Source organism: Lycorma delicatula, chromosome 8 (assembly GCF_047948215.1).
Source record: "Lycorma delicatula isolate Av1 chromosome 8, ASM4794821v1, whole genome shotgun sequence".
Taxonomy (NCBI): Eukaryota; Metazoa; Arthropoda; class Insecta; order Hemiptera; family Fulgoridae; genus Lycorma; species Lycorma delicatula.
In genome coordinates, this window is record NC_134462.1 from 42,830,325 (window position 1) to 42,854,193 (window position 23,869).

General features: G+C 29.4%; 2 protein-coding genes across 2 annotated transcripts in view; one reads left to right on the forward strand and one right to left on the reverse strand.

Annotated features, from left to right (window-relative positions):
* Positions 1–11,234, reverse strand: part of Cog6 (conserved oligomeric Golgi complex subunit 6) — a 33,658-nt gene extending 22,424 nt beyond the window's left edge. The window contains exons 1-4 of the mRNA XM_075373217.1: positions 10,957–11,234; positions 9,603–9,713; positions 3,709–3,872; positions 1,368–1,587 (exon numbers count right to left, since the gene is read on the reverse strand). Coding sequence (XP_075229332.1) covers positions 1,368–1,587; positions 3,709–3,872; positions 9,603–9,713; positions 10,957–11,055 — 594 coding nt within the window. The 5' untranslated portion in view covers positions 11,056–11,234. The remainder of the gene's footprint in view (positions 1–1,367; positions 1,588–3,708; positions 3,873–9,602; positions 9,714–10,956) is intronic.
* A 469-nt stretch (positions 11,235–11,703) lies between these two features.
* LOC142329269 (uncharacterized) lies at positions 11,704–22,274 on the forward strand. The gene is made up of 3 exons (XM_075373700.1): positions 11,704–12,400; positions 13,595–13,758; positions 19,569–22,274. Exons 1-3 carry the CDS (start codon positions 12,151–12,153, stop codon positions 20,232–20,234), a joined length of 1,080 nt encoding a protein of 359 aa, XP_075229815.1. The 5' UTR covers positions 11,704–12,150; the 3' UTR covers positions 20,235–22,274.
* The last annotated feature ends 1,595 nt before the right edge of the window (positions 22,275–23,869 follow it).

The window sequence follows — 23,869 nt, forward strand, 5'->3', positions numbered from 1 at the left end:
TTTCAGAGATTGAATAATAAAGCCAGTAGAACAATGTAAAAAATGTATTGCAATGAATGTCAACTATGAAGAAAAATAACACATATATGTAATTTTATTTGAACATAATAAAGCTCTTTCTTTGTCCCTTACTTTTCCTTTTACATCAAAATTGCCCTTAAAAAACATGCCTCATATGTAGCTGAATATTTTTTTTTCATTTCATTAATTAATCTTTTATAATTTTCAAGTTTTTTCCTACATTTACATATTTTTATGGAATTTTAAATCTACTATATTTTTTATTATATTTAACCATGTAGATAAATTTGGTTATTTTTCTAAAATGTATAATGATGCTTATCTGTAATGTGGTGAAGAGCAACAATTGAATACAACTGTCTTTTATTTTTGTATAATCTCAAGGGTTCTTAAAATTTTTGTTCAAAAGCTATTTATTGATGTCGGGAGAAAGGAAGAATAAAGTCCAAAATCACCTTTTGTTTAAGTGGAAGAAGCAGAAAAATAGAGGATGTGCTTAAAGGAAATCAAAACAATAATAGTGTACAAGGAAAGATAAAAATGAAAACGATAATCTAAAAACATGAGTTAAAAATTGTTAAAAGTTTTAGGTATTTAGATTGCAAAATATTTGATGATGGGAAGATCAACTGAGAAATTAATCAAAGTGTAAGAAATTTAATATGGGTTAATGAAGTATCAATGAAATTTTAACACACAAATTTCATCATTTACTATGTGTTGTTATATTCTGCCAAACCATTCAGAAAATCTGATGAGATAAAAGAAGAGTTGAAAAGTAAAACACAAGTGACTAAAATAAACTTTTATGAAATATAGTACGAAAGATAAAGAGACAAGGTAATAAATGCTGCAACAAGTAAAAACTGAGAATCCAAAACAGTAAAGGAGAAAATTGAACAGGACAGAGATGATTTAGGCACTTACAGAGAATGCTAAGTAATGGAAGAGTTTGTAAAGAAATTATAAATAAACACAATTAAATAATAAGATCTTGAATTAGGGCAAGAAAGGGATAACTAGATTTCAAAAAATGAACAACAGTGGAGAATGGTTATAAGAAGGAATGGGGGAGGGACAGAGTTAAATAGAGATCCACATCTCCAGACCCAATCTACTTTTTCATACAAGTAATACCAGTAGTTTTATCAGAATTTTAGTATAAATTATGTGCGCACGCACACATATATTTATACTGCTGTATGTATATTTATACTTGTGTGTGTGTGTCTGTGTGTATGTATGTGCACACACACCATCACCATCATTCAATCAAGCAACAAATGAATTATTAAATAGCTAAAACTAAGCAAAATAATTTATTGTAATTTTAGTAATTTATTTACCTGATATAATGCCATCTGATCCATTATATCCAAAGCTGATGTTTGATGACCTGATTTCAGTAATATACGACAATTGCTATGAATTGTTTTTACACGATCAAGAGCTGAAAAGAATGCTTCAGTTATATTAGATTCTCTTAATGCCGATATTTCTTCAGATGACAGTTGGAAACTTTCAAGAAAAGATTTAGCAATTTCTTGCTCCATACTCAACTTCTCACTAGATTTAGTAAAAATAAAAGTGTTAATTAACTTTAATGTTACACAATTACAGAAAAATTATTCTTATTATAAGGATATCATAAAATGTTCAAAAACCATTTAAAATAAAATTTACTTAAAATCTAAAAGTAGAAGGTAATTTTTATAGTTACACAAACATTACCACTACTAGATTTTAAAGAATTTTTATTTAAAAATACTATTTACAGAAGACATTAAAATAAAAAAAATAATAAACAAGAGATAAATATTAAAAATTATAAAAAACACAACTACCAAAAAAAAAACCATTGATGACAATCCTTGCTCTTTAATATAGGATAATTACTAATATAGAATAATTAAAGAGCATGCAGGTGACATTTTTTTATACAGTATTAGTAGTAAACAGTAATTCAATATATATAATAATAATATATAATAAAATATAAATATATATAACAATAATATATACAAGTGTATGGTATATATGTATATATATATATTGTCACGTGTTTGCGACTCGATCAGGACATTGAGAGATTGACAATTGAAAATGTTTATATAATTACAATTTATTAATTTCATACACCCTAAATACATTACACTCCTTACTGTGGGCAGTCATGTAATAAGGTCCATTTCTGAGTATATCAGTTAATTTTTGTTCTGGTTCGGTTCCATCATTATTTTGTATTATACTTTTAAGTACCCCATTAAAATTTCAAAAATCGGAAAATTGGTTGCGAAGGTATAACAACATTTTCGAATAACCATGATCTGTTAAATCAAGAGTGTACCTATGCACGTAAAAGATAATCTTTGACCTGCTAACAAATACCCTGTTTGAATTTTGAAAATCGGATGATTGTTTGCACAGAATTATAAGAGCACCCCATTGCACTTCCCAAAACAGAGCCTCAGGGGCACCCCATTTCTTACCAGTTGATGGTGATGAACTGGTTTACCCATGCACAAGGTGCTCGCATCACCTCACCACTATAGCCTCACACGTAGTCCTCATGGGAAGCCCATTATTCTTAAACAGAAATCTTTTAAATTTGTTTAATATTATTTATTTTATTTTATTTAAATTTAATTCTATTACTTTTGTAATATTATTCATTCGTTTGATTCAAATCATTCAGTTCAAATCCAGCTTACACAGTGACAGAGGCTCACAGTTCATTAATTCAATTAATTAAAGTTTGTGGTTCAACCAGCAAATTTTCACTACTATATATAAACATGTATAGCCTATGACACTCCCAATAAAGTAAGGATTCCAAGTGGGGTCATACATCTAAATCAGTTAAGCCATTGAGCTGCTACAGTGGAAAAAACAAACATTTTTTATATATATATATATATATATATATATATACACTCTAAATACATTACACTTCTTTTTGGGCAGTCGTGTAAAAATAAAAACAACATTAATAAAAGCGAATAAGTAAAGATTACTCACAAAATACAACAAATTGTATATTTCTATGTTCATAAATAAATAACAAAGTTAAAAAACTATAAATTAATTTCAATAGAATGCATAAAATTGGCAATCAGAGCTGAAAGATGCAGTGGTTTAGATTGTTTTTAAGTAAACCTTACACTTTCAACTGGGATTGTCTAAAATTATAATTTAATATTTTTGCTCAGCAATTATTTCTAATTTTTTTTTAATAAATACAATATAAATATTTATTATATAGTGCTCTGTAAGTATTTATTTTATTACTCAATATCATTTTTATTTATTTTTTCTTAAGCATTTTAAATTTTTTACATGTTAATTTTTTCTCAGTACCTAAATGTTAAAAAATTGAAATGTTTAGTTTCAGATTTAATTTTTTTTTATAAACAGCTTTAAGCATTCTTTAGAATTCATAATTAATTAATTCTCTTATATTTATTACAACCACCAACGAGTCATGACAGTAGAACTTAAAAGTCATAATATGAAAAAAGATTAAAAGCAAGACTGAAAATATTACTTGATAAATGAACACTTATTTTTAAAATAAAAGTTACACATTTTTAAATTATAAATAAACTTATTCCAATTGCAAGAAAAAGATATATATCTATTCATGAACAATGAATCAGATAAGTTTTAATAATAACAATAGACAAATACCTTTCAGCTTGCAGTTTTGTTGTCTGTTCAATAAGTTGATGTGTTTGTGATTTTGTTGCCTGTAATTGACCAGTCATATTTTGAACAGCAGTGTTCATTTTTAATACATCACTGTATACAGAATCTAAGGCTTCTTTTACTTTTCGGAATGCTGATAAAAATTCCTACAAAACAAAGTAAAACTAGAACAATAAGGAAAAGGAACCACAAGAATTGTATACATAGTACTGCAGCCCCATATTTGTATTGTTTTTTTGTGTGAAGTAAGTCCATGCCTTGCCAAATAGGCACTTCAGACATATGAAAAAGAGCATGAATTTTTTTTTTAATTCTAAGAATGAACGTGAAAAGACATAACTAATGTTTAGACATCAAGAGAAAAATAGTAAACCATTCAAAAAGTTCAGCAAAAGGAAAATAAAATTAAATATTCTAAGAGTGCCAAACAGAAATCAAAAACTGAAAATACATACTATTATTACCATCATTCATAACCTGAAAAACCAAATTTAAAAATAATGAAGTATACTTTATTTCTAGAAAAAAACAAACACACACACACACACACACACACACATATATATATATATTTTCATGTGTTTGTGACTTGATCAGGACATTGGGAGATTGACAATTGAAAATGTTTATGTAATTATAATTTATTAATTTCAGAACATAAGTAAAATACAACAAATCAATAATAATAATGACAACAACTGTCATAATAATAAACACATAATAACAATAGTAATCACATCCACAACAATAATATAAATGTCAATAATAATAATAAACAATGATTACATACAAAATAGTATTTAAAGTAAGGATTTATTTACAGGTAGTTAAATATTAAAAACCAGAATTCAGTCTCATTGACAAAAGACATCGTGATTGCTAATATTTACACCTATAACAACTGTTACTGTATTAATACGAAGATAAGATTAGTCTAAAGTTCTTTTACTGCAAATAACTTTCCTTTTCACAAATAAAACTACCTTAGCAGTTTATGAATGAATTCAATACTTTACTCTTTTCACTAATTGTCTATAGTAATTCACCAAACAACCTCCTGTAGTCATCCACTATCCACACTGGAATGCTTGTGATGTCATATCACATTTACTCCTTCACTTACTCATATAATAATCCTCGCTTCATATAAAGCTGAACTCAAATATTCTCTACAGTATTAATAATACTCCTATCCTGCTTCCACTACAGAACCAGACCCAAGCTGAAGTGTGAGAATGATCTTCAGAGACAATTTCCCATACATTCCTACCTGTCCTAATTCTTCTCAAAAAACATCTGTCGTAGGTGTGTCAGCGAGCAATATTACAAAGAACAATTGTTAAACAGACCTGTTAGCCTTAGAAAAAGGATTCCTTTTGGCACCTTTCTGGATTCCTCCCATTACTATATTTTCTACTACTTTCTTCTTAATTGCCAGGAATCCATTACTCAGGTCCGTTATACCGGTATTTTTACAAAAAAAAATATATATATATATACACAAGAGGTTTGTCCAAAAAGGAAGTGTCCTGATTTTTTATTTAATTATCTATTGGTCTTACCTGAAATTACAAGTTATCTCTTTTGAATTATGATTTACGGCAAGTCATACAGCAGTTCCAATGTTTCTTCCACTGTTCATAGCAGTACCAGAAGTCATTTTCCTTAAGTGTGTATAGCTCATCGGTTACAGTTCTTTTTATGTTTTCCATTGCCCCGAAATGATGATCCTTCATTTTCAATTTTAACTTAGGGAAGAAGTATAAATCACACGAAGCTACATCTGGGCTGTAAGGAGGCTGTGGAAGTAGGGGAATGTTTTTCTTTGCCAGAAATTCTCGTATTGAAAGAGAAGTGTGAGCTGGCATATTATCGTGGTGCAGCAACCAATCATGTGCAATGTCTGTTCAGATTTGTGCTGGACCCATTTTAAGGACTCTTTCCAAGACATCTTTGTAAAAGGTGTTATTAACTGTCTGTCCTGGTGATAGAAGTTCTTTATGCACAATGCCTCAGCTGTTGAAAAAACAGTAATCATTGTTTTCACCTTCCAGAGTGAGGGTCTTCTTCAACATTTTCTCAGCCCTCTTTGAAAGCTTTGTGCCACTTCACTTAGACAGCATTCAATTTGGTCTAAATTCACTGATATTACCAGTAAATAAATTATTGCTATGCATGGTGTTTTATTGAATATGCCTCTAAAAAAAAAAGATTTGCAAGAGTTTTTTCATCTCAATAGTTTCACTCGGCTGAATTTTTTCAATGTATTTTTTTGTATGAGATCTTTCAAACTTTTTTGGGCTCTTCATGTGTCACCTCCTACTTAAACAGCAAATTTGGGATTAAGTAAGCAAGTTAGAAGATTAAGTAAATTAAAAGATGATTTAGATTACTTAGAAACCAGATTTTTAGATTATTATTCACCAAGTCAATGTTTATCCGCAGATGACTCTACTATAAGTTTCAAGGGATGTGTTCTTTTTAAAATATATAATTAAAGATAAACCCTTATTAAGTGTGGACTTAGAATCTGTCAAATGTGATACATAAAATGGTTACATTTATTCTGTATTATAGCTCTGTAACAACAGATTTATTAATGAGGCCTAAACTTTCTTTCACTGAACAGATTGTTCTCCAGTTGAACCCTTTCTCTTTTTCTGTTTAACCTCCGGAAGCACCATAAGGTATCACTTCTGAGGATGAATGAGGATGATATGTATGAATGTAAATGAGGTGTAATCTTGTACAGTCTCAGGTTGACTGACTGTTCCTGAGATGTGTGGTTAATTGAAACCCAACCACCAAAGAACACCAGTATCCATGATCTAGTATTCAAATCTGTATAAAAGTAACTGCCTTTAGTAGTTTTTGAACCTTAGAACTCTTGACTTTGAAATCAACTGATCCTGAATGTGATTAATGTCACTAAAAAATCTGTTTACCAATTATTCAGAAGTATTTAATATATTAAGGACTTTTCATACTGCCAGTACTACCATTGTATCAACCAGGTTGGTCTAGTGGTGAACTCGTCATTGCAAATCAGCTGATTTCAAAGTCGATTGTACTAAGGTTCAAATCCTAATAAAGGCTACTTAGTAAAGGCCTACTTTTATATGAATTTGAATACTACATTGTGGATGCAGGTGTTCGTTGGTAGTTGGGTTTCAATTAACCAAACTCTTCAGAAATGGTCAACCTGAGACTGTGCGAAACTACACTTCATTTATATTCATGCATGTCATCCTCATTCATCCTTAGAAGTAATACCTTACAGTGGTTCTGGAGGCTAAACAGAAAAAAAAAGAGTACTACCATTGTAAAGGAAAAAACTAATAAAGCTACTGAAAAACCAAAGGTAATTTTAGACTATGTATCACATTGGGTGGAGTTGACCGAGCCAACCACCATATTTCAAGTAACTGTTTTGCAAAAGTTTTATTTTGTATAATTAGTATCTCACTAGTCAGGGGCAAAAATTAATAACAAATAAAAGCTATCGAAGAATATTGATTACTGGTCTGGTTGGCAATGTCAGGAACACAAACCGTTAGCGAGATCAACCTTCATCAAAAGATGACAAACAATGGTTGAATGGCAAGTTTCATATTATAAATAAAATGCCTGATAACAAACACAAGGATTGTACTGTGTGCTCCAATCGTACGGCCAAAGATGGTAGAACAGAGACTGTACTTTGATGTGAAATGTTCCAAAATCCCAGGTTTACACCCAGAAAATTGTTTCAAGAAATTTCACACTGAGGAAACGATCATAATTGACATGCAAGTCCTCCAGGTTTTTTGATTAAATGAAGGTTTTTTATATAAGCAATTTTACCATATACATAAGGTAACCAACCATAAATTTAATTAATAGCTGACAGGGAACTAAGTGATAAAAAAATTGCAGACTCAATGGCACTACTTGATTTCATAATTGTAGGGTAAAGGGTTAAACATGGGATTCATATTACAACCAGATGGTTGTTAAAAACCATATTATAAAATCCTGAGATTGAATTTCCCTTTGCTTGGCCACCAAAGGTTCAGCTAATTTGATAAAATTAATAAAAGCTTCAGTAAATAAACATATAATGAATATGTCCTGTTAATTCATTGCCATCTCACCTGTTTACTTGTTGCACATTGCTCCTATCTTAATCCGTCCACTTTGTTATTCTATAGCAATCGCAGCATGTTGGACAGTTATCTATGTGACCACTATAATTGTTGAATAGAGTTCTTAAATCAGTTGCAGTCATCCTTCAGGACTGTATGCTGTTCAATATGAACTTTCTGTAGTAACATGACTTCTTGCAGATTTAACTTCTTGCTGTGCATTTTTTCAAGAAAACACATACTTCCATCTACATATAAAAGCAGTCTCAGTCATAAAATTACTCTGGAACTTGGCTTGCAACATGAGTTTGGGTGTAATCATTGTATACATCATAGAGCAAAATCATAACAAACAGACAATTATATAATTGGTTCTAGATTGTCATAGTTCAATGTTTCCTAGTTACAATTCCTGATCACAGCGCAGCAACATTAATTAATGTAATTCACAAACGAATAGCTCTACACATTACCGTAAGTGATGAATGGAAGGGAACAACTACAACACATCGGGTTGGTCTGGTGGTGAATGCATCTTCCCAAATCAGCTGATTTGGAAGTCAAGAGTTCCAGCATTCAAGTCCTAGTAAAGACAGTTACTTTTATACGGATTTGAATACTAAATCATGGATAGCAGTGTTTTTTGGTGGTTGGGTTAATTAACTACACATATCAGGAATGATCAAACTGAGACTGTACAAGACTACACTTCATTTGCAGTCATACATATCATCTTCACTCATCCTCTGAGTAATACCTGAATGGTAATTCCCAGAGGCTAAACAGGAAAAACAGAGAGAACAATTACAACTGGATTCCAATTATATACATCTACTAGTTAATTACTCGATTAAATTTGTTAGCTCTTCAACTGATGCAAACACCAAGGCAAGAGAGAATTTGCAGGCTACGGCCAAACTGAAAAAGAAGAGAACTTGGACACTAATTGGAGCATGTTAGTTATCCATGTGAATTTCTATGGAGGCAGCAAGTGTAGAAAAATAATGCCAACCCCTTCGATGAAATCACAGGAGATGCATGAACAAAGTAAAACTAACAGGGTGACAATGAAATAACAGAAAAAGTTCCGTATAATTAATATGTTCATATCATTTAATATTAATGTATGATATAACTAGTCAGAGTAATAGTTAGCATACTGGCTCTAAATTCAGCTAGTCCTGAATTCAATTCCTGCCATTACTTCACGTATCAAATCATTCATCTCATCTTCCTGTTAAAAAGTGTGTAGAATATCCAAGAACACTAATAAAAATCTTTCTGTTTCTATTCAAAAAGCCAAATCCATTTAACATTAAAATAACATCATTTATAATAAAATCACTAAGAGGGAAACAAATGTCAACTTAGCTAAATTTAGGCTTAAAAATGTCTGACTGTTAAATTTGTATAGTATAATAAAAAAGTAAAAATTAACAATTTTTAAGATGTCATAATTTTGGTAAATAACATAACTATACACTGCATGTTTACTACTCATTTTCAGATTAAAAGTGTTGTCACTCATGTTGACTTTATTTTATATTACAAAATAAAATCACATTATAACAAATTAAAAAATAATTTGAAAATTATTAAACTACCATACTTTAAATATAATTGTTATTATATATAATTTTACTTTTGTTTAAACTCAACAAATCAGACCAGTTTAAATTTATTTGAATGATAATTTAAAAAAGAGACATTAAACAAAGAATTATGCAAGTTATATATCTGATCAGAACTAACCTCATTTATGGCAAGACTTCTTTTTTCAATTTTACTTCTGAGACTTCGACGAGATTGCAATGTGTTTTCAGTAAAAAATACAGATAATTCTTTCAGAGCTTCCAATGTATCCTGAAAATGTAATAATGGCAAAGTTCGTCACAATGGCAAACTGTAACAATTATAAAAATTAAACAATAACTCTACTTTGATAGATAGCATAGCCATGCTTCCGAAACTTTTCAGTGTATAGCTCCTGCTCTGAGCAAAATTCTGTTGATCTTCTATATAATTGCAGGCACTTAATTTAAAAGAAAATACACAAAAACTAAAAATATAAAAGATCACAACTACAAATAAATACTTTTTGAAAATGAAAAATTGGTAATTTTGGGCAATTATTTGATCAACTTAATACAGGCACTTAATACATCATAGTAGATATACTTTGGCTCAGGAAAACAAAGATTTAAATTTTGGAAAGCAGGTTACCTGTCCAAAGTCAAAGATCATGCCATATCATCAGCACTCTAATTAACAATCTCTTTTGAGCTATAGCTAGCAGTTCAGATGCTAATCTGTTCTGTGGGAAGAGGTTAGGGTTAAGTTACAGATTTTGTGAGAAGAGAAATAAACTTAATAGTCATCAGAGTAAGCCGTTGAAGATCCCTAATGGAGCTCTTTGTACGATGATTATCTATCATACACATAACTAATAGCACAGAACATGTGGTCCTCTAAAAGATTAGCCTTTTGTGGGGAGAGGTTAGGGATAAGTTACCAAGATATGGCAATACTTAACACCATCTTGTAGGACACCAGGCAATTTATGTATGAAACAATTCAAGTTGATCAAGTAATTGTTCAGAATTACCGAAATTCACACAAAAACACTCACACAAAAGTGATGGTACAACACGATGAAATAATAGACAGCCAAAGTACTTCTACAATAAAACATATCTTGGTGTCATATCTCTTCCCTATACAATTTCAAAACCATTTATGATTCCAGGTTAAATTTTCTTCTATGGATCTAATTTGATCCATTGAAATATCTAGGATTTTTTAATTTTTGATTTAAAAATGTTTTATTTCAAAAAAAATTACTTACTATAAATTCGAAAGTATGTGAACAGTAAAACAACAAACATAATTCACTAGAAAAACCACAATAAATGAACGCATCAAATTGTTAAAAAATACAGAAATGTGTAAAAATAAACGATAGGTAAGGAGAAAACCATTGTTCATTTGCAACTAATTAAATTTGATTTCCATAAAAAAATGTTTACCTTTTATAACTTACTTTTGCATCAGATTTTTACAAACAAATTATTATATTATAAAAAATAATTTAAAATATATTACTTACTTTATCGTTATCGAGCCGAGTCTCTAATATTTTATTCAATCGTTTATTAACAACATTAACATTTTTGTCATTTGAATCTGTGGAATTTTCATTCGTCATGATGGATAATAACACTTTAAAGGTAAATATATTTATTACCTAAATTAAAGAAAAATCCAATGCAAGCATTAAATACATACAAAAATAACACCGAATCATAAACAAAAGATCCTAACCTCTCAGCTAATGCTAGATGACATATCGGCTGGCACTGAAAACTTGGTAACTTAATCGTAAACTCGATATCTGTTTATGCTTAACATTCCATGAAGAAGAAAACTGCCTTTGATAATTATCAGATGATATGCTGCAAAATTAATTATGTACCTGTTTAAAAAACAGGTGCATATCAAAGTACAAAAAGTGTCATATTTTACTTCTAATATGCGATTATTTTTTTTATCCTATTTATTTTTATCAATAAACGTAAAATTTAAGTCCAGTAAATAAGTATAAATTAAATACTTCATTCTGATCACATAATAATGCATTACGTGTAAGTCCATATATAAGAATATGTATATAATTCATGAATTAGCTGTTTTATTACAATTCTTAATCTGCCAAATTCCACACTTTTGTTATTTTCATGAGACATTGATTAGATAATAAATATGTAATATTTATTTACAAATGAAAATATTCTCTTTGAAGATGCGCAAAAAAGAAAGATTTTACTACCTTCTTAAGTAGCAAATAATTCGGGACAGTCATGTGAGACTGATTCATTCATTCCTGCTAAATTGTATTATGCAGTGTAACCCTATTCAGGTTTCAAATGCGGCCATTTTTCAATGCTTTATTACAAGAGGAAACTTAAAGCTCGTTTTTTACACTTAATAACCGTTGTCTAAATAAAGGAATAAATAAGAGTATTTGTATTTTAATGGAATAATTATGGCGAACTCTAAAATTTCTTGATCTATACCTATTATCTAAATCAAATATGCGGCCATAAACAGTAGAAGATGTATCCGAAAGCCACTTCTTGATAACAAGTATGTCAATCTTAACCTAAGTACACTTTTTACTGTAACCAGTAACGTAATTTATGAATTTCACTGCGTTTTAAATGTATAATTAAAATTTTCTTTCGTGTATTAGAGTTTTTAAGTTTAAAGAGAACTCTATAAGAGAAGTGAATACGCTAAAGAAATGGCTCGTATGATGGAATCTTCGGAACCGGTGAATATTAATTCTTTCATCGTATTAGATTTAGAAACTACCGGATTACCTTGTTTCGATAAACTAACAAAAATTACAGAAATATCATTACTGTGCCTTGATCGATCACAAATTATGATTGCTGTAAAAAATAAACAACTAATGCCAAGAGTTGTACAGAAGTTGAATTTGTGCGTTTATCCATGTAGATTTATTAATTGTGGCGCAACTGAAGTATCAGGTAATATACTTTTTTAAATTATTAGCATATTTTATCTTCGTGAATATTCGTGTATTTTTTACTAACTTGTTGGGAAGTACTGTATTGCAGTCTGTAATTAGATGTCTACAGTTACATCAAACAAAATATCTAAAGGCATATTTTAAGGTGTAGCTTTACAGTAACCTGATTATACAATTCAGAATATAATATTCTTGTACACAAAAGTTTTATGTAACAAATATTTCATAATAAATCGGTGTGTGTATATGCGCGCTTGCGTTTAATATAGTCATTTAATTTGTTTAAGGATAGTTTTTATTGTTCTTTCATTTGGGTTTGAATTCTTATATTATGTTAATATTTAATTCTGGTAGAATTACATTTTAAATAATTTTTATAATACTTTATTGGATTCTGTTATTAGTATATGTATGTTTATAACATACAGTATATTGTTCTGTTCAGTAACTGCTTTGATAAGGTTTATAAGGTATATAAATAATTCCAATACTTCCCTTAACAGGCTGTAGAAAACAATTTTCTTTAAAGATTAAATTCTATCAAGAAACAGTTCTTCTACCTTACTAATACAATAAATAATATTAAAAAATATTTCCCTGTTATAACATAACATACAATTTTTTTTTTATTTGCACTATTTTTATAGGTACAGAAGGTTACCTGACACTCCTTGAAATTGAAATATAAAACAGCCCACTGGGCTGGTCTAGTGGTTAACTCATTGCAAAAATCAGTTGTTTAACAGCTGATTTTCTAAGTTGAAGGTTCTTAGGTTCAAATTCTATAGTAGTTAGTTGCTTTTATATGGATTTGAATGCTAGACTGTGGATACCAGTTTACTTTGGTGGTTGGTATTCAATTAACCTCACATTTCAGGAATGGTCAGCCTGAGTCTGTACAAGACTACATGTACACTTTAGGAGGATAATAATATTAATATAAAACAAAAAACGGCATACAATTTTCACTATAATTGTGCAAAACATTAAAGAACCAACTAAGCATGCCCGATTTCTATGAAATCACAAATCAAACTCTTATACTGTATTATTATTTATGCAATACTTTAGGAAAGAATAATATTATTATTAACCCAATTAAATAAAAGTAGAATTAATTTTGTTTGCATAAATTATCTAGTAAAATTTTTGTGTAAGAACATGTTTTCTTGTAATTGTATGCGTATTTCAGGTTTAAATAATGAATTACTTGAAACATGCAAAACATTTGGTGATGTTTTTGATATTATATTAGAAATGATAAATATGATGCCAAAGCCTATATGTATGGTAGCTCATAATGGAAACAAGTTTGATTTTCCTATTCTTCGTTCAGAAATTGCTCATATTAAAAAGGTAAATATGTATTTTCGTGTGGATTTTTTTATAATACCTAATATTAATTTGATCTCTTGCTACTGGTATCAAATTACAATCTGATATAGTTATAACATTTTTTCTTATGTTTTAAGTAGAGTTAGTTAATTGAAAAGAATAGAGAGAATGAAAAGTGCCAGAATACTGGAGAAATTGAATAATCACCTAAAACTATAAAATAATTACAAAGAGAAAAATAAAAAGAGGGTAGGAGAGCAATGAGAATTGTAGAGGAGAAACACTTATTTCTAATATGGCAGATATTTTTAAGCATACTGGAAAGATGAATAGGTAACCACTGATCTCATTTTTTCTGAAATCATTTATTGGAAAAAATTTGGCTAGTGCTACCTTAGTATGCGGTCTACCATCATCATGTGGTCTAAATATAAATTGTATATTTTATGTTAATTAGATAAAATTAGCAAGTAAACTGAGCATTGGGTTAAGTTTGGTTAGGTAACATCATCATTTCCTGTGTACTGAACTCGTATGATATCAATCTTATCATTAATAATATCAACCTATCATTAATAATTTAAAAAAAAAACTATTTTTAGGAGCTAAATATAAAAAATGTAAAGTGCAAAGAAGGCAAGAAACCTCCCTTGGAGCACTTATTTAGTGAGTCGAAATGGTATCAGTTTTAACAGCTTTTTCATGATTTTTGAGAAGTTTAACATTTTATTATTACAATACACAAGAAACCTTTTTATTCACCATAAACATCTACAAAAATACTGCAAGTTATGCAAATTGAGATTTTTATCACCAGCCCCATCACAGAGTTATTTGAGCCAAAATTTGAATTTAAAAAAAAAACTTTAGGTGTAGTATACCACCATTAATATTATTTATGGTAAAACTACTAACATATACCTACATATAAAAAGTTAAATAATTCAAACTGTATATGCCATCACTGCCTCTAGGAAAAAATGACCAAAAGTGAAATTTCATAGTTTTTCATGTTCATCTTTATTGGTAATTTTCTTATAGAAAGAAGAGAGATAGGTAAGTAAACCACAGCCAATAAATAAACCAATAAAACCAGTCATTTACCTTGAGAAAATATGAATAAATTGCTTTTTGTTTCATCCTTCCAGGACTAATAGTTTTTTAGTTATGATTTTTTCCATAAACCCTTACAATCACAAAAATAGATGTGCATACCATAACAAAAATGGCCATCACAGGTAAACTGCTTAAATAAAAAATTTTTAAAAACTTGTTTTAAGGTCTTGAGACATGTAGGAAACAACTGGGTAAGTTTCAATTTTTTTTTAATTGATTAAGCAACCACCCTTGGGTCATTTCAAATGCATTGACCCTTTCTAATTTTTTGATTGTAATGTCAACATAAGAAAGAAGAACCTACATATGAAGTTGAACCATTGAAAACATAATTAAAGATGTGACTACAGTTGAAAATTTAGAAAGAAGTTCCCTGAGCATGAATATGCACATAGGCCTACTGATAGAAGACCTTCATCCTAGGAATCAGCTGCAGCCTCCAATTAAATACATTGATTATGAGACTGTCTTTGTTAGTGCGACTGACATTGAAAAACGAACATCCTATGAAGAAGCTCAAAAGTCAGTTTTTGCTAATCAGTAGCAGGATGCTGTGGAGGCTGAATTGAAGTCTGCTGAAAATGATACATGGGATGTTATTAATAAGCCAGAAATTGATGACAACAAATGGGTTTATAGAATTAAACGAGGTAATTAAGATAATTAAATTTAAATCTAGGTTAGCTGCCAGAGGTTTATGCAGAAAGGCTCAATATATGAAGTTTATTCTCTTGTTGTCAAATTAAATACATTTAGATTAATGTTTGCTGCTGTTAATGTAAATTTTGACTGGCTTGTTATGCAAATGGATGTCTGGTAGCAGCACATTTTTGAATGGCAAACTGAAAGAAAATGTATTTATGAGTTTATCTGAGAATTGCAATTTACCAAGTGATAGTGTGCAAACCTAAGAAATTCATGATTTAAAAAATTCTCCCAAATGCTGGTATGATAAATATCACGAATTCATGATATTTCAGAATTTGTAAGGTCAAATAATGATTATTATTGTTTAAACTTAGATTATCTAATGTTTTAAAAATTTTTGTACTAATTTATGTTGATTTTTAATTATGGGCTCAAATAAGCAAGAAATGAATGTTTTTAAGATTGGAATGATGAATAGGTTTAAAATGAAAGAACTGTGTCAAATTTCATATTATTTAGGTATTACTGTAGAACAAAGTTAAAAAGATGGCATGATTACTTTGAATCAAAGTAATTATTTAGAAAATGTACTAAAATCTTTCAATATATTGTTAAACTGTCTCAATGGATAATAATCTTGATTATAATTATTTGCCGAGAGAAAAACCAGAAAATACTGAGATAGAAAATAAGTATCAAAAATTAATAGGTTGTATTATGTGTGCAATGTTTAGCAAATCAGATTTGTGTGCAAGTATTAGTACGGAAGCTGTTCAAAAAGTAATGATAAAAACGCACTACAGAAAAATATATTTATTCAGTCTTCCAAATCTACATGCTGTTTTTCATGTAACCCCCCTCAGTTTTAATATACTTTTCCTCCCACCGTTCCTGCCACTTTGTAAACACGAATGCCACACCATCTTTCTTGAGCTCCTTTCAGCACACCCCCACAGCTTTAATGACCTCATGATTGGTCTTAAATTTCCGTCCCCTGAGCGGAAACTTGACTTCAGGGAGCAACCACAAGAGGCCAAATCAGGACTGTACGGTGGGTGGAGTACACTTGCGATGCCGCTAGCATTCAAGAAATCAACTACAGTGTGAGTGACATGGGGCCGCACATTGTCATCATGATGCAGTAAAATTTTGTTAATGTTCTTGTGTGACTGTTTTTTCTTAAAATGATGCAACATTATGCTCAAAACCGATTTGTAATAATCTGCCGTGACTGTCTGGTCTTGAGGGACAGCATGTTGGTACAAAAAACCCTTGGAATCAAAAAAGATTATCATCATAACCTTACTGGCACTGGGACTCATCTTTGCTTATTTCGGAGGTGGCGACTGCATCCTTTTCATTGAGAACTTTGTTGTTTCAGTTCTGGATCATAATGATATATTCAAGATTCATCTATGGTTATGATTTAATTCATTTCTTTGTTTGCTTCCTCACCAAACCACAATAACAGGTCTTGATACCTGTTGCATTTGCAACAGTGTGAGCAGGGAAGACACGCATCTCGTTTGGCCAAATCATCTTGCAAAATCGAAAATGCAGTGCCAACTGAAATTCTAGACATGATAGCAAATTACCATTAGCTTCCTAATGGTAATTCGTCGTTCTTCATGGACGGTAGCAGCAGCTGTATTCTTTACAAACTCAGTACAAGATGAAGGGCACGGCTCGTCGGCGTTGCTCTCTACCATCCTCAAGTGCTTTACACCATTTGGAGAAGGTCAACTGGTTCATAACATCACCATACATCATAGTTAATAATTTAAATGCGTCTTTTTGGTTCTCCCCGAGTTTCACTAAAAATTTCACATTACAGCGTTGCTTTAACTTTTTATCCGAGTTGTACATGGTAGGCAAATGTCTAACACACGATACACAAATCACCATATATGTCCACTCACTGCACCGATCGACTTGAAACTGATCGTTATAGATGGCTAAAAGAATTGGCTGCGCCAGTGATTCCCAAATTGCCCCATGGAGCTGTGGCTTCTTCACAGGTACATTGCGAAATAATGTAAAAGCTTCATAATTAACTGAAACAAGACATTGGCTTAAAATATTTATTGTTTGTTTTATTTATGTTATTTTTTTACTTAATAAAATAAAAAAATTATCTAGATGCACAGGTTTTATTTATTTCTTTCTCTTACTTACGAGTAGTCATACTTTTAATTAGAGTAGGGCACCATGGAAAAATTTTAATTAAAAAAGGGCGCCGTGACTCATTAAAGTTTGAGAACCACTGGGTACATAATGGTATGCAGTATTACCACCCTTCGCAACACATTTTCCCTCAGGGTCACTATTATCATTACTTTGTGAACAGCCCCCATATTCTAAGCAGATACAAAAGTAGTGCTAGTAATGATTTATTAATATGTTAAAAAAAGTGTTACATTACATTAAAGGAACTCTTGATTTGAAATTAGTTGATAGTAAAAATTCTACTACAGATATTATCAGAGGTTTTGTAAATGCTTATTAGGGTGTTGACACTGCTGATGGAAAGTACTGGGGTGTCCACTACAATAGATATCATTTTAAAATGTTTAATTGTACTGCGTCTTGGTGTTAAAAGAAGCAGCCTTGTATTTTTCTAAGGCAGAATATGTAACCTCAGTCAATGTGTCAGTGAAGCTTGTTGGTTTCAAAATATTTTAATTGAATTAGAAGTGACAGAAAATTCAAGTGATTTAGATGTACTTTTATTTGAGAACAATCTGCCTGCTACATGAGTTAGTAAATCTTGCAAGCAACCCAAACAATTAAAGCACATTGACATTAAGTATCATTTTATTCAAGAGAAAATTAAGCTAAGTATAATAAAAGTGGCCGACATACTCACAAAGCCTGTCAGTAAAGTGTCATTTGAAATATTAAGAAAGTTAAAATGAAAAGTAAAAAATTATTTTTATTTTGTTGTTATTTTTAAAGTTCAATCTGTTTGTGTTCTTGACATTATTAAACTTTTGGTGTATTGTTATGATTCATATCTAATATGACATTGTTATATTTGTAAGGTTGTCAGCTGTATCGTATGTATTATTTTTGTTGTAAACATTTCGATTGTGTTACAATTGAAATGTTGGTTACTAAACTTATATTGTTTTGGTTTATCAATTAATAGTATAAGTATCAATAGGAAGAAAATATATGCTGTATATATATGAGAGTTCTTATTTGATTTATTAAATTTTTAAAGTAAACTGCTGGTTGTCAATTGTTTATATATTTAAACAACTCTGCAACAATTTATTATACCTAAATATATTCTCATATAAAACATGTCAACTCTTGGGGCTCCCTCAAAAAGTCAGAATGAATTTTTAAGATACAAAACTGGGGTGTTGGATCAATACCTGGTGCCTGTAAGCAGCATTAATCTTGTTGAACTATATTTAGAAAATAAAATATGTTAGCTTATCCTTATGTCTGTATTTATGAACATGTAATCTGCTAAAAAAAATGATCATTTATTCTTAAAAAAATAACAATATCCACCTTTACAAAATCAAACAACAGAACAATTTTCATATAACTCAACTTCCATTGCCACTTTTAATATAATGCCCAAACCATCTGAAAAATTTTCCCATCAATTTATTTAAAATATGAGTACAATTAAAAGATTTTCTTTTATAAAAACAATACTATTCTATTGATGAATTTTTAAATAAGACTAATTTTAACAAAAAAGGTATAAAAATATTATTTTGTGTTTGTGTTTAAATAATTAATACACACTTTTTTAATATTTGTATTATATATTGGTCTGATATATTATGTAAAGATCAGAATAAAATCTTTTTTTTATTTCTTGTAATTGATAAAGTAATCAATCTTGACCAGAATCAAGCGCCTAAGAATGAAATTTTTAATGAAAATCCTTAGAAGTAATAGATGTGTTGGAAAAGGTGTTAAATGTGTTACCTGTAGGGTGTTTCTCAACACATCTCAATGTAAGTTCAAATCATCTTTACCTATATGAATTCTGTTATTTTCTGCCATTTATTTAAATTTGATCAAAAATCTTTCTTTTTTTTCAGAATTTACCTGATGATATTTATTGTGCGGATACCCTTCCTGCATTTAAAGAATTTGTATATAAAAATAAACCAAATGAAGCTGAAGAGTTAGATGAAGCTGAACAAATGGCAGATGATTCTGAACCATCTGCTGTAGAGAAAACAGGGGATAGCGAACAGGAACCTAAAATAGTTTTTTTACCTGATGATATAAATCCAACAGATAATGGAAAATATTTATGGGGAACAGATGATTGGAATGATGAATTAATTAGAGTTACAGAATTAATTGAAAATGAACTTCTAGAAGAAGTTAATAACATAAACTTAGATGAAATTAGAAAAGTGAATGAGACAACTCCAAAACGAAGAACAAATTGCTTGCCTTCATCACAAACCGGTTTAAAAAAAAAAAAAATTAATCACAGTAAAGATAAAATAAATGCTAGTAAAAATTTATTTTCTAATAAAAATTCAAACGCTGCTAAACATAGCTATAAACTTAAAGATTGTTATGAGTATCTTACTGAAAAGAAGATTATTAATCAACATAGAGCAGATTCAGATACCCATGCACTTTTAGAGTGTATTGTTAAAATTGGGCCCCAACTTCTTGACTGGTTTGACAATAATTGTAAACCATTTAATAATGTTACAGAGTTGTGGAATATTCAAAAACACAAATAAAAAATGAATAATTATTAATAAAAAATTCCTTCTTTGTCATTTTTACGTTCACATGTGCCGTTACTGAATGCATCTTACATCATAACATAACTGCCATTAAAAAGTCTTATTTCTGCTACATTTAATCAATTTTATATTCCAGTGCCATTTCTTCATTCATATGAAGTTGTCATATAATATCTTAATAAATACATATAATATATAAATGCGAAAGTTTGTGATGGTTCTGTCCGTTTGCTACAGCATCACGCGAGAACTAACTGACCGATTGCTTTCAAATTTTCAGGATACATTCATGTTATTCCAAGGAATATATTAAGTCATAGATTGAGACCCTAGCCACCTTGGGGTAGAAGTTGTGAATTTTTCCTCTTCGATGATGACCTAATACTGTTTTTGACGTAAAAATAATAGACTGCATTTTATAACATATCTGATTTTCAGCATTTATCTTAACTCCTTCGCAAACTGTAGGGTATTCTGAGGAAATGTAAAAGGGATATCTTTTGGAAGTAGGAGCTTGCATGTCAAGAGTGAGGGAAACATTGTTCAGGCTTTAATTGTTTTTTATCAATATTGCTCTCACAACCTTGAGTGAGGATAATGAACACAGTGTAGGTTCAGAGAACGGAGCACCCTGGATATGGGAAGCGTATGTGAAGCAAGCCCTAACCGGCTGGTATATATGTTTAAACAAAAATATGTATGTATATAAAATGACAGTTAACTTGTTACACATACCTTTTACCTGCAATAGAACATATTAACTAAATATTGCTTACAAATGATTATGATTATTTTTGACTGGTTTTCTTTTTGTATTAAAAAAGTATATAGATTTATGTAAATAGGTTTTATTATAATTTAATTTTAATATATTTCTGTGATAGTGTACATCTTTTATTGCTCTAACAGTATGAACGATTATCAAGTTTTTAAGTTAGTACATGTAGCAACCAGTATATGAATTCAAAATTCATAATTTTATACATCACATCTATCTATATGTTTTTAAGTAGTTGAACTGCTTTTAAATTTAAAATATATTTGTATTACTTTTATGTTATAAAAACATATATGCTTTTAGATTTTATTCAGTTAAATTCATTAAAAATGAATAATTGTTATTAAGGAAAAATTATGAAAATGATTTATTGTTTAAAACAGTAATTTAAATTATTTTTTAATTATGTTTAATAATGTTTCTTTTTAATAAAGGTTTCTCAGACATATATTTCTAACATCTACTTTATCAATGTATCTTATTTCTCATATATACTGCCAAAGCCAATCTGCAGTGCCAGTTAATCAACAAAAAAAAAAACTGTTTTTCAAATTCGTAGAAGCATTTTATACAGTCTATATAGTGCTTGAGCCCATTTCTACAGAATAATTCTCCTTACTTAATAATTGTGATCCTAATATCTTTTTGAATTTTTTATTCTTGGTAATTTATTGTTTTGATAAGAATAGTTTATATTGAATTTCTGTTACACATTTTCCCCATATTTTGACAATTGCAAAATCATTCCTTTCTTTTTATTCTTTTTTTCTTATAAGTCACTCCCTGTAAACTTCTATACCAGCAATTAATTTCTGTTATTCATGTTTTAATATGATCATTATTTTTCTGGTTTTCTTACTATCCTTGTTTTGTTAACATAAAGGACAATTTTGTATTATATTATATATATATTTTAAAAGAAAAATAATTGAAATAAATTTTATTTAGATTTTTATGAGAATTAACTATTATTGTTAAAAAAATAACGTATACTAGATTTTAAACAATTATATACATTTATTCTCTAGTTTCATTTTATTGTTGTGTCAAAACGTACTTTCAAAAAGCATGAATTTTTTAACATTTATTTTTATACTTACATGAGCATATATTTTATTCATGTTTTTATTATTTCTGTATGAAAAGTTAATAGTTACATATAATATTTATTAGTTTGTTTTTACATTTAAATTAGTATTTTAGTTTTAGTAATACTAAAATATTTCTATTTTGAATAAATAAATTTTTTTACTTTAGTTTGGTCTGGTTTTAATTTATCTCTTATTAAGTCTATCTTATTTTGTTTAATATATATTATAGTTTGTTATTTTATGGTACAATAACATAATGCAAAAGTTAAAATATTTAACTTTGCCTTTTTTAAGTATGTACTAAATTGAGGTACATTTAGTAATGTGGTGACAAATAATTTACTGTGATTTGAATAGGTAGGTGAACAAAAGACCACTGCCCATTTGAAAAGTTGTACACAATAAATTCAAAAGGCAATAAACCTGCATCTTAAGAAAAAATAAAACAAGTTCACAGGATCCACGTACTTTTAATAATTCTGTTAGGCCATTTGTAATAAAGAAATATAGTTTAACAAATAATTTTCTTGAAGTTTTGACTTAAACATTTAAATATTATTTCATGTTATAACCCAATAACCATATAAAGACGAGGACTAACAAAAAATATCTGTAGACTATATATATCCTTGTAACTGACAAGGGCAGGCAGTCAGCTTAAAAAAGACTTAATTGAACCGTTTTGCAGGGTGGTAAAATTGGCATTCCTACTTTAAATAGCTTTCAATTTGGAGTTGACTTTCTTTATGAATTTTTAAATAGTTCAAATAGTTTATTCATATATTTTGTGTAGATTCACATAACAGAATTTCTTTACATTATTTTTCACCATAGCACTCACTAATTCACGGATATCAATTAAATTTGCAAGTAGCCATATTTTGAGTAAATTCTTTATTAACCCTTGTATGTACAAGTGTTATTGTGAATTTGATTTGTCATTTGATATATAAAGAAATACTAATTTTAATAATGCATATTAACATAATTAAGTACAAACAGCTGGTAACCAAGGCAGTAACAAAATATCAAGTTGTTTACATTTATAGAAAGAAATAAACATTTTGATATTACAAATAAAGAGGAAATGAAGTAGGGTTTGTATATCTACAGTCTCAGCAGTGGCTATAGCTGAGCAGCGAGCATTCTAGTCTCATAATTAAGAGGTTTGAGTCTACATGTCTTTTATATAGTGTTCATGACAATAATAAAAGAATCTAGAAAAAAGTACGCATTTCATATTTGCTGATTATTATTTTACTTGAATATAACAATTATTTACCTAAAAACTACCGGGTGGTCACATGGAGAATGAAGGGTTAACCACAAATTTACTTTATAGAACACAAAAAATTAAAATTTTAGTAGATTGGTCATGAGGGCCATAGTTACTTTAGTAGCAACAGAGCTTTGACCTTTATCATCTCCGCAAATGATGTACTTGGAATCGGCGAAAGAGGATTATTATTATCAATTTTGTCAGTAATACTAGGACTAGGCCTACCTGTTTTTTGAATGAACATTCTCTTTTTAGATGGCGATTCATCTTCCTCTTCTTCAGACTCAGAAGTTGAAGGCTGACCTTAGTCAGATAGGTAAACGTTGCCGAAAATTTCATCATCTTTTTCTTCATCAGACCACAAATCCTGCCAAATTTTTTGTAATTCTTTTTCCATTGATTCATAACTTCTGTTCATTTTTCAGTGTTAAATATAAATAGGGTTTTTGCAGTTTTACAGGTAAAAAATACCACTTTCAAA

What these genes read in the sequence shown, in the direction of transcription:
- LOC142329269 (XM_075373700.1), top strand. Translation starts at nt 12,151, where the DNA reads ATGGCTCGTATGATGGAATCTTCGGAACCGGTGAATATTAATTCTTTC. An exon ending in TGGCGCAACTGAAGTATCAG is followed by an intron (nt 12,401 to 13,594) that starts GTAATATACTTT and finishes TGCGTATTTCAG; the next exon opens with GTTTAAATAATGAATTACTT. An exon ending in AAATTGCTCATATTAAAAAG is followed by an intron (nt 13,759 to 19,568) that starts GTAAATATGTAT and finishes CTTTTTTTTCAG; the next exon opens with AATTTACCTGATGATATTTA.